Source organism: Hesperophylax consimilis, chromosome 17 (genome assembly GCF_061612785.1).
Source record: "Hesperophylax consimilis isolate HC1 chromosome 17, BYU_Hcon_1.0, whole genome shotgun sequence".
NCBI lineage: Eukaryota > Metazoa > Arthropoda > Insecta > Trichoptera > Limnephilidae > Hesperophylax > Hesperophylax consimilis.
Genome location: NC_142852.1, coordinates 7,360,650 through 7,373,558, shown reverse-complemented (window position 1 = coordinate 7,373,558; position 12,909 = coordinate 7,360,650). Strand labels below are relative to the sequence as shown.

At 34.0% G+C, this 12,909-nt stretch overlaps 1 protein-coding gene across 1 annotated transcript; it reads right to left on the bottom strand.

Moving 5' to 3' along the window:
* Positions 1-11,102: 11,102 nt before the first annotated feature.
* On the bottom strand, positions 11,103-11,981 carry LOC149415885 (uncharacterized). The gene has a single exon (XM_089641761.1). It carries the CDS (start codon positions 11,979-11,981, stop codon positions 11,103-11,105), a length of 879 nt encoding a protein of 292 aa, XP_089497887.1.
* Positions 11,982-12,909: the final 928 nt, after the last annotated feature.

Sequence of the window (12,909 nt, the reverse complement as noted above, 5' to 3'; positions counted from 1 at the left end):
GAAGTAGTATTTCTAAATATACAAGCGGCACTGTATCGTAATGCTTGTAGTATACATCCGTAGAGGTGTTTTATTTTGGCACGTTCAGGGTTGCCACTGTCCTCACGAGATGATTTTTTTGGCTTGATTTTAGCTAGATAAGTTTGCGAACATGAGTTATAAATTCCGATATCACGTATATTTTTCGGATTCCATAATGCTGGATCCCTTAATATAGATGAAAATACTTCCGATGTTACTATTCCATTCGTATTTAAAGTTAGTTCGAGGGGTCGGTGGTCAGTCCAATGAACATCGTAATGTATTTTCATCTCGATAATTTGTTTGTAAATATTTTTCGTAACTAGTCAGTGGTCTAACCACCTGGTAGTACTATGCGCGTCACTGACGTATGTGTAAGGATTCTCAGGTAAAATTTCGGCGTCGGCACAAATGTATTCGAATTCTCGACAAAAAGAATTTAGCTCTATTCCAAAGAGTGAGTCGGGATTAGCGTTGAAGTGTCCGATAATAATTTAATTGATATTATCTTTTTCGTCAATGATCGTTTGAAAGGAGGCCAGGCAGTTGGTAAACTCCACAAAGTTGTCAGTTAAGCAAGTCGGCATATAGATCGTGAAGATGGTTAAGTTTTTAGTACTCAGACTCACCTTGATTCCGGCCATACGACAATTGTCCATCGGGATTGTGGTAACCCTTTAATTTTGCTTTTAAATTATCTCTACTCCGCCGTGCGGCCTACCTAGTAGGGGACCGTTAGCTATATTGACGGCAGAGGTGCCAAAGCTATTGAAATGCGGGTGAATATTGGACAAAAATTCAATCTCGGTTGGCAGTAGCCACGTTTCTTGGACTAGTATAATGTCATATGATTCGCAGAGATCGTGAATAAATTTTTCGGAGCTACGGACCGATCTGCAATTAATCGAAATAATTCTTAATTTATCGGTTGTCATTTTGATATTTGGTTGATGCACGCGATTCTATATATTTACGGAATACAATTCCTTCCGGCCATAGTTCTTCCACCAGGTATTTCGGCCCTTCAGTTGCTTTTACAGAAAATTTGAAGGTGTTAAATGGCGTGGGACGGTAAGGCTTAATTTTTTCGATCTTAGTATTTTCGAGACCATTATCTACAAGGTAAGTCTTTACGTCGTCCTCGGTAGTTTCCAAGGTAAACCTTGAAATATAAATTGACGTAATTAAATCTGCCGACTTCAGTGTCGTTGAGGTTGCTTTTCCTCTCAAGTTACATTTGGGTTTTCTAGTTACTAATGTAAATCCTCTCTCATCTTCCGCAGGAGGCCGGGGCCGCGGGCAGTGGTCACGCGATACCTGTTTATTATTTTGTTTTAAAGCATGTGCGAAGTTCATTCCCGGCTGCACTGGACTATATGGAGTGTGTTCGTTCATTGTCTTTGTGTGTGTGGTTGAAAGTGCATTGCTAGAACCAGTCGATAAGCAGGATGCGCCGCCCGTCGGTATTTGTTTACTATCTGGAAATCGTGGCTTACCCACAGTCAAGTGGTTAATAATTACTTCCGAATTCCCAGTTAAGTCAGTTTGTTTGTTTGGGACCTGAATATTTGCAATTTGCTCTCTTATTAGTGCCAGTTCTTGTTTTATGTCTTCATTTTTTGTGGTCGATGAATCTTTTAGTTCGGTTTTTATATGCGTTATTTCCGTTTTCAGTGCATTGAGTTCCTTAAGGAGTTTGGACACATCTATGCTGTCGAAGTTGATGGGAGGCAATTTATGTAATTATTTAGCAGCGAACACTGGTAGCTTATCAGGATCGGTCTCCTTCAATGCTCTCAGGATGTCCTGGAGGTCTCGGCTGATTCTGCCATCTCCTTTCCGCAAAGTACGTTTATCCGGAAGCTTTTCAAACAGGATAGTTTTCGCCTCCTTTATTTCCTCTTCGGAGTAAGTAGAGATGCATAATTGTGCAATTGCAATCTCATCCAGAGTGTCTGCCTTGTTTTGAATGAACGTAAGACTAGTAATATCTGAGTTCAAATTTTAACTACGGTGAACAACGCTAAATGCGGTTGGTAAAGTTAGATTTAAATGAAAAATTGTAGCCAATAAGTAGTTATCTGTATTTACTACTAATAATTACAAAAACAAGAATATTTCAACTTTTTTTTAAATGAAAGAGTTTTCGTTTTTTTCGAATAAAATCTTAGATTATATTGTGACATTGCAGCCTTTACAAACCTCACTTAAAAATTTTAAAAAAAATCTAGGGTTAAAATTTGTTCTATTATGTACGGAGAAAAATACTTACATTTTAAAATATCTAAAAGGAAAATGGTCATCAGTCAAATCAACGGAACTTTTTTCTGTCTGCCCAGGTAGTACGTTCTCGAGCGGTTAAAGTACCTAGCAGTTTTGTTTACCAAATAATTCTCGTAGGTACAAGGTGCGATCTCCGCAGGAAAATAGAAAAAAAAATATATTCTAGAACGCACTAGTAGCTGCTGCTACAGTTCTACAGTTTTGAGAGTGAATTTAGAAGTGTACAAATATTATTTGAAGAAATAATTAAATACATTACTGTACACATATTCATATATATTTTGATATTCGTGTTAGTAGTATGACATAATTATCTTTTTTACACATACATTGACATTCAAGTTACACGTACATTTAAGTTAAAAAATATCAAATCATTTACAAAGCGATTTACAACAAATTCAAAGAAATCTCAAGATTATTAATATTTTGACCACTATAAAATTATACTAATTTTATCAATTTGTAATCTAAATTGTACATACTCATTTTTCCTCTTGCTGGTATGTTTAATTTCATATATTTATGTAGTTTGCTTTGTTTATTTTTAAATACTATAAATTATACTAGTTTATTCATTTATTATCAATTTTTTCAACTTGTAAATGTGTATCTAATCGCGTTCGTGATTGGATACAAATTTGCAAGTTATTAATTAATTATTTTGCTTCCCCAAAAATGGACGTCTTGTATAGTTAATGCCTAAGGTATTTTTTGTATTAAATAATTATGCAATGTAGTGTTCTAGTTCTTATTTCTAAATCTGTAAATATTTCACTTACTTACATGGAAAAAAAAACTAAACAAAGACAAAAACAATATAAGACACTACTTACAAATTCACATTGAACATTACTTGACACTGGCTAGAACACTCCTTTGGGGTGAAAAGCTATTAAATTTAAAAAATAAATAATACACTGGAAACTCTCTGGTGAAACATATCATATCAATTACTAGAATTTATTTTGTAAATAGTTTTCGTGAAGGTGAATGTTAACGCAAGGAAGAAAAAAAGTGTCCAGTCAGTCTTTCCGAGAAAACGCATAATTGCATATGAAAAAAAAAAATGTGAGTGCGCACGCGTTTTTTCGAATCTCCCTTCAGCCATAAAATGAAAAAAAAAATTTCTTAGCTGTCAGTCAGTTTTTTCTCTTCAAGGTACACTGTTGATAATTTGCATTGTTGCACTCGGAACAAGAAAAGGGGGTTTTTATCCGCTCTGAGTCAGCATGTGTTCTAACAAATGTTTTATATGTTTTTATCCACTGTGAATCCGCATGTGTCTGTTTAGTTCGCTTTTTTGATAACATGCATAGTTGCACAAGGAACATGAAAAAGGTTTTTCTCCACTGTGAGTCAGCATATGGCTCTTCAGTTGACCCTTTCGATAACATGCATAATTGCAAGCGGAACATGAAAAAGGTTTTTCTCAACTGTGAATCAGCATGTGGCTCTTCAGGTTACCCTGTTGATAACTTGCATAGTTGCACTCTAAACATGAAAAAACTTTTTCTCCACTGTGAATTAGCATGTGCTTATTCAGCTGACATTTTCGACAGCATGCATAGTTGCACACGGGACATGAAAAAGGTTTTTCTCCACCGTGAGTCAGCATATGGATCTTCAGTTGACCCTTTCCATAACATTCATAGATGCACACGGAACATGAAAATGGTTTTTCTCCACTGTGAGTCAGGATATGATTCTTCAGTTGAACATTTTGATAACATGCATAGTTGCACAAGGAACATGAAAAAGGTTTTTCTCCACTGTGAGTCAGCATGTGCCTCTTTAAATTACTCTTATGATTACACGCATAGTTGCAAACGGAACATAAAAAAGGTTTTTCTCCACTTTGAGTCAGCATGTGCCTCTTTAAATTACTCTTATGATTACACGCATAGTTGCAAACGGAACATAAAAAAGGTTTTTCTCCACTGTGAGTCAGGATATGACGCTTCAGTTGAACCTTTTGATAACATGCATAGTTGCACAAGGAACATGAAAAAGGTATTTCTTCACTGTGAGTCAGCATATGACGCTTCAGTTGACCCTTTTGATAACATGCATAGTTGCAAGCGGAACATGAAAAAAGTTTTTCTCCACTGTGAGTCAGCATGTGGCTCTTTAAATTACCCTTATTATTACATGCATAGTTGCACACGGAACATGAAAAAGGTTTTTCTCCACTGTGAGTCAGGATATGATTCTTCAGTTGAACATTTTGATAACATGCATAGTTGCACAAGGAACATGAAAAAGGTTTTTCTCCACTGTGAGTCAGCATGTGCCTCTTTAAATTACTCTTATGATTACATGCATAGTTGCAAACGGAACATAAAAAAGGTTTTTCTCCACTGTGAGTCAGGATATGACGCTTCAGTTGAACCTTTTGATAACATGCATAGTTGCACAAGGAACATGAAAAAGGTATTTCTTCACTGTGAGTCAGCATATGACGCTTCAGTTGACCCTTTTGATTACATGCATAGTTGCAAGCGGAACATGAAAAAAGTTTTTCTCTACTGTGAGTCAGCATGTGGCTCTTTAAATTACCCCTATGATTACATGCATAGTTGCACACGGAACATGAAAAAGGTTTTTCTCCCGTGTGAGTAAGCATGTGGCTCTTTAAATCTCCCTTTCGAGAAGATGAATAGTGGCAATCGGTACAATACAAATATTTTTTTCTTTCATGGGTGCGTACGTTTATTGCAAAATTTGACTTAGGAGAGGAGGAGTAGTTGCGATGTGGAGGAGTGAATCCTTTTTCGACAAAATGCATCTGAAGATCTGTGGACAAATTTGAGAAATAACATGGGTGAAAATGACTCAGTTAACCACATTTTTAAAACTTTAAAACTTAGAGTAAATAAGCGAAGTAAGTTCGTAGAAAGGTTAAAAAAAATAGGAGAGTCCGAATCGTTCAAGTTTACAGTGAAAAATTGGTTTTACCTGCTGCCTTGGTAATTCTTCCAAAGCGTTCTAAGCATTCCTCTTTTACATCAGGCAGATCTATGTCAATTTTCATATAAGTAAGCCCCGCTTCATCTTGTCGGGGTACAAGATCCGCGTTTACGGTAACTGTCTCCACATAAATGCTTCCTGTAATAAAAAGGACAATAAATAGAATGTATCTTTGCATGGCCAGCCCTGAACCAAACGTCGCCAGGCGCGAGTTAAATTTTGACTGCCCTAACAGTCTCAATTAGTACACGACAAGGCAGGATATTACTGTAATCAATAAAATGATGATTTGTGTTTTTTTGTAGCGCGGTATTTATCAAAAATAATATCAAGGGCGATGTGTTAGGTTAAGTATTCGACCCCCGGAGCGAACTGCTCCAATTGCGCCAGGATAGGGCCAGCCTATCTTCGTAAAATTGATGTAAACGAGAATTTTTTTAAATTGGAAAATAATAAACTATTTTTTTACGAATACAGATACCATTGATCAACGAGGTCAATGAGAGATAAAAAAAATGACCTCAGATGTCAGCTTCAGTGACCGATTCTTCAAAAAAACAAAAACTTCCTCTAGAGCACCCGTAGTAGAGAGTTTTATTGTTTTCAGTCAATGGGATATTGTTTTTCCAATCGATATTTATGTATTTTTAACGTATAATAAAAACGTGTTGTTAAAATCATGTCCCAAATGAAATTAGGTGAGAATCGAGGAACCGAGAACTTTTTGTCAATAATATAATAAAGTTTAATGAGTGCTGTATTTTGGTATTTTCCGGCAAGGACGCATATTAAGGTAAATACCCAATCAACCTCATGTATTATGAGAAAGGATGTTGTGAACAAGTATGTGTCCTGTTTGCACGACATTTCAAAAGAGACATTGATTCCGGACATCCGAATTTGAAGTTCTATATTTTACACGTATGCAATGCAACAAACTGGCTGTCTGAGTACTCTCCGCACATTGCGAGCATTCCTTCGTTACAGCTGGGTGGTCGAAATCTAAATCTGAAAATGCAATTTCACCTCCATCTTCTTCCCGGAGACCTGGTTCCGTCTTGATAGATAAAGTATCTGACTTCAGGAGATCCATGGTCTGCTTTGGTAGAGTTTGGTAATTGGTTTAACAACAAAAATATATCTGAAACAGAACGTTGTTAAAATAAAATGATAAAATTCCAAAAGTAAAATTAAAACAGGATACATGATTTTAAGCTAAACTCGTTAAATAATAATAATTTGTACCATTAAAAATTGAATATAACAACCTGCAAATCCTGATACATTGATAAACACCTAACTTTTAAACAGCATATTCAAGATATTAAAGATAAAATCAACCCTTTAATTAGCCTATTTAGCCGGATATCAGATCTGTTACCAAATAAAATTTAAAAAGGTCTAAATTATAGCCTCATACATTCACATTTAAACTACTTGATTGAAATCTGCATATTTTTTATAAAATACATTTAAACACCATCCATACTCATTACGGCAAGCAATCCATAAGTTACGAGGGGAGCAACATATATAATTGCCTCCCAGACGAAATTAAAAATGAAAAAAAGTGTAGGTAAATTTAAAAAAAAGTTGTTCAATTTTATGCTCAGTCAACAAAACAATGATAGTGAATAAAATCGTAATGTAATATATTAATATATAATGTATTAGTTTTTTCTAGTTAAATACGTGAAAATGTAATTTTCTTTTTTCTAGAATAAAAAAAAAACATTAAAAAAATAAAATGTGGTTTCGCTTGGAATATCCTGTCAAAAAAACGAAGTCGTAGCCAAAACACATATTTGAAAACCTTGACGATATGACGACGGTTAAGAGAAACGTTGTTTATCGTGTAAATTATCTTATATATATAATATCTGTATTTATATATTTACAATGTTTACCGCCATTACGCTTTTAACAAAATATCTGTTAATCATATGTTTTTTGTTGTGTAATTGTAATAAATGCCTTCTAAATACTAATCTAATAATCGGTAGACGTCAAATTGACAGTTTAAATATTCTACTGTGACAAAACGCCCAATGATTCCCTAACTAAACTGGAATAACGGCAGCTACCAAATAAATAGCGATGAATATAAGTATTAGTTCTTACTTTACCAATAACCATCACAGGCGTGGGATAGTATGTTTAACAACGCGGGATAAACAGAGTTGGGAAACACGAAGAAACGGCTGTCGGAGAAGAAAGCACTAGTTAGCACTTGTCAAAAATATTTATAGGTTATGCATAGACAAGAATGAAGTCAAAGACAATTATTATAATTTTCATGGCGACCAGATAACTCAAGAAAAAAACATTTTCATCATGTGACTTTTGAACACATACATATTGATAACATACATATTAATCATATGATAATTAATCACGGTAATTAATAAGAACGGTTTTTATTAAGAATGATCGTAACTAAGAATAATGATTCTTAACCTTTCCTCATCTGTGGTGTGTATTTATTTTTTATTTTATTTTATTTTATTTTATTAGGAACATTAACAGGTTTATAACATAACATGCATAGAGAGAGAGAAAAAATAAGTAAAAGAATTAGGTTACAACCCAATAACCAATGTTCACATCATGCAAAAAAGATAAAGAAGTTTAAAAAGCAATAAACAAACAAAGAAAACAAAGAAAGGTTAAAAACAAAGAAATGTTAAAAACAAGGAAATAATAAGAGAAAATGTATATATATATATACACGTATAAACACATACATACATATATATACATACAAATGCATATACACATATAAATACATACGTACACACAAACATATACATAGTTGCATACATACATACGCATACATACATGCATACATACATACATATACACACGTACATTTGATATTAAATACAAATAATATGCAAGAGTGATAATGAATAAATGATTAATGTAATGTATTAAATTTAGAAAAGGGTTAATTATTACAATACTCTGTTAACAATTTTTTTGAAAGCTCCTAAGGTACACGACAGGATATCAGCATCAAAATAAGTTTTATTATAATGATTGCAAGTTCTTAGTAAGAAAGAATTTTGCCTGAGACTCGTTGAAGCAATTTCGATATGAAACAATGATTTGTCTCTAGTTTTCTTACTTGGGACTCTAATATTGATTGATGACAAAAGGGCTGGACGGTCAATATGACCACTCAAGACTTTGTGTAAGTAAATCATGTCCGCAGTGTCTCTCCTGCTTTTTAATGTTTTAAGTCCGTAGTGCTTGATAGAGCTTTCCATATCGTAATAACGTAATTGTCTCCTGAAGTTCAAGTGATGTACAAACTTTCTTTGAACAGCTTCAATGCGTTTTGTATGAATGTTATAAAAAGGATTCCATATGGCAGAAGCGTACTCAAGATGACTACGGACGTAGGAGTAATACAAAATTTTGAGTGTATGGATATTGTTGAATTCCTTTCCAATACGGAATAAAAATCCTAACATGCTCAATGATTTCTTGACAATCTTATCCACATGTGCCTTGAATGAAAGTTTGTCGTCAATCAGTACACCGAGATCTCGAATTTGATTGACTTTTTTGAGTGGTTGACTGTTTGTAATATGGTAATTATATTCAATTTTATTTTTATTTTTTGTAAAGGTTATTACATAACATTTGGCAGTATTAATGTGGAGATAGTTGACAGTACAATAATCATTAAGCCTATTAAGATCTTGTTGCAGTTTATAACATTCAATAATAGAGTTAATAGAAAGAAATATTTTCATGTCATCAGCAAAAAGTAAAACTTTAGCATGCTTAAAGCATTTTACAATGTCATTGATAAATATAGTAAAAAGCAACGGTCCCAGGTGAGATCCTTGAGGGACACCTGAAGGTACATTGACAATCTCAGAATTGAAACCGTTTACTGCTATTATCTGGGAGCGTCCATTTAGGTATGAAACTAGCCATCGGTACAAATTACCGTGTATTCCTAAAGCTAAAAGTTTAGACAATAATAGGCTGTGGTTGATTTTATCGAATGCTTTTGAGAAATCTGTATATATAGCATCCACTTGGATTCGTTTATCCATTGATTTTGAAATATATTCGGTGAATACTGCAAGATTGGATACAGTTGATCTTTTTTTCATAAAGGCGTGTTGATTATCAGTTATAACAGACTTAACACAGTCATAGAGTTGCTCATGAACAATCTTTTCAAGAATCTTACTGAAGATAGGTAGTTTTGAAATTGGCCGATAGTTCTGGACGTCGTTTTTAGAGCCGGATTTGAATACTGGTGTAATGAGAGCACATTTCCATCGGTCTGGGAAGATGCCTTCTTTCAGTGATGATTGAAAAAGCAGTAGGAGAGGCTTAGATAATTGCTTGCTGCACATTTTTATAAAGTAAGATGGTATTTTGTCATATCCTTCTCCCAACGACCATGAGATATCATTAATTATTTTTTCTATCTGTTCCTTGGAAATTGAAATAGTAGAAATATTTATAGGATTATCAGTTTGGGGATTATTAGCGAAAGCCTTTGGAGTAACATTATGATTATAAGTGGATGCAAAATGATTTGAAAACATATTACATATAGCTAAAGGATCGTTAGCAGTTACATTCATTAGTTTCATAGTGTTGGGTAACCCCGTACTATTTCTTTTACTTTTAACATAGGACCAGAAATTCTTTGGGTCATGCGATATTTTGACTTCTGCATTTATTATGAATTGTCTATGACATTCGTTCGAAACTTTTTTTTGTCTCGTTCGCAGAACACAGAATTCATGATAATCTAAAGGATTTGACCATTTTTTCCACTTTTTAAATATTCTGTATTTTTCTTTTGTTAATTTTATTAAAGCCGGGTTATACCAATATGGATATGTGCTGTTATCCTGAACTTTTTTTGATGGAACGTTACAGTGAATGATTTCATCCAATATATCGTAAAAACGGTTAATAGCTATATCGGTTGTTAGATTAGAAAATTCAGCATCCCAATCAACATTGTTGAGGACATTGTTTATATTTTCATAATTCGCCTGTTTAAAGAGATTTATTGTTCTTTTCTTACTTACCATGGGGATTTCTATCTCTGTACTGATATCAATAATGATTGATTTATGATATTTACATTCAGGTATAAGATGTTGGGAGGTATGTGACACGATTACAGGGAAAGAGCTAAAAACTAGGTCTAAGAATTTGTGATTGTTGTTCGGAAAAGTACAATATTGTGAAAGCTCATTAAAACTAAGAGTGTCAGAGATTTTAGAAATAATTTCAGATTGATGACTATTTGTAATTTTCATATTATTATCATTACTTATTGACCAGTTTATTAAAGGTAAATTGAAGTCACCCGCTATAAGAAAATTATCATCACGATGAAGCGCTCGCAGTTCACATAATTTATCCATAAAGTCATAAGTGTTACGGGAGTGATTGGCTCCAGGTGGAATATAAACGCAACACAAATTGATCCTTTTGAGATTTTTAGTAATAACTGTCACCCATAAGTCTTCAGCATTCGATTCCCAATCCTTCCGCTCTACAACTGTAAGGTGTTTCTTTAACGCAAGAATCACTCCCCCTCCTCTTTTATTCTCACTACGATCGCGTCTAAATACTATGTAACGATTATCAAATAGTTCCTCACTGGCGATGCTTTTCACAAGCCAAGATTCAGTTATCATAATAATATCATAATCATTATTGGTAATATTTATGTAAAATGTATTCGTTTTAGAGCGCAGTCCTGTTACATTTTGATAATAAACGTTTAACATTATTAAGTGTAGAAAGCAAAGAAGAGAATTATATTATTGCATCATTAACTAATGCGTTGAGGATGAGTTGTTTGCCGATTGCATTTTGGATGATAGTTTGAGGAGAGAATCTTTGGTTTTTACAAGCACAGAAGCAGACGTATCATCCTTTCTCAAGAATATGCGCCCACTCTTGACCCACACGTACTTGAAGCGAAGGTCTTTAGCGGCGCGCCTGGCAGCCGCGTGTACATCCTTGTTGTGTGGAGATAAGTGCTCACACACATAAATTGGAGAGGAGTCCGGGAATCCAAGATGCTGACGATTCAATTTGTTATCAGCATTCCTGCGATTGAACGCCTTCACTGCTGATAGAAGTTCGTCACGCATACGAGGGCTGGGAAGAGCCAGAATAATATTCTTTGGTCGTGAACCTGAAACGGCGTTTGGATGATGAGGTGTTCGATGGCAGGACCTAATGTCATCTTCCTTTAGTGTGTAATTGACAGCGGTACACAGTTTTAACACTGTAGCCTTGATTACTTCATCCCTCTTTTCAGGAACCATCTGAATCTCAACATTGCAATTCCTGTTTGACTGCTCTATATCATTCAGTTTAGTGAGAAGTTCCTGTTGGCTCTGCTGAAGATGAGCATTCGCAGCATTAAGTTTTTTGATTTCTGCCTCATTTATGTTGCATATTTTATTTAGTCTATCATACTCCGCAGAAAAGAATTGGAGTGAAGTTTTGAGTTCATCAAAATCCCCCAGCTTGGTCTTGATGTCCCCCAATTGTTCTACTATTTGTGAGTTGAGGTACACAAATAGCTCACTTTTAAGATTCTTCAACATTTCGTCTAGCCACTTACGGTCTAAATGAGACATCATCTCATCTTCCTCAGAGTCGCCAGATGTCACTTTCTTTTGTGTTTTCTTCTGTCTGTTCATTTTTAAATGGTTCGAATATTGGGTATTAATTTTATAAAAATAAAAATGTTTGGATTATGTAGGATTCGATCTCAGGTCGTCTACAGCTGCAGTTAGCAAACAAGTCAAGCACGGTGACCACAACACTACGACAGGCTTGCATGTACCCGTGGAGTTAGCTTAATATATTAGGAAACAAGTCTTCGAGTGATTTAGATAAATATTATATTATTGTTTCCAGTTATTATGAGATCACTTTTAATAATGTTTATTTTAAACTATCACACAGATCCCAATTGTGAAACACTTTGTGATTATTTAATTATCTCTCGCCAGGGAATTTATAAACAGGGAAATTAAAGAAAGTTATTTAAATTCACTTGTTACCATTGAGACAATGGCATTGAACTGTCACTTGATTTTATATTGTTCTTTTTATCACTTGTTTAATTGATAAATTTGATTAGTAAATAGGATGTTTCACTATATAGATCAACGGTAAAACACCGATATAACTTTTTGTTGCTTCCACAGGTTTTTAGCTATGATTTTTTTTACTTTTATTTGGAGCGAATAATGATAATAACTACACATTGCTTCTAATATCTTTAATAACTCTATAAATATAATAAATTCTGAGTTCAGTTTTTAGGTATTCCTCCGTTATACATTTATGCACTGAATTTTTTTTTTTTTTTTTTTTTTTAATTTATTTATTTCATCAAAAAATTACAGAATATATATAATATATCATTAGTAAGTTGTATAATTATATGTCAGTTAGAAACAATGAAATTGTTGAAATAATAGTGTTACAATAATACGGCAGTTTCTAATATAAGAAAAAATATTTATCAATGTAAGAGTGTTATATAGGAATGGCATAATATACTATATTTTAGGTTGTGCATAACCTGCCTCACTAGGCGAACCTGTATTGAGGCAGAAT

Coding starts and splice junctions, on each gene's coding strand:
- LOC149415885 (XM_089641761.1), bottom strand. CDS start 11,981: ATGAACAGACAGAAGAAAACACAAAAGAAAGTGACATCTGGCGACTCT.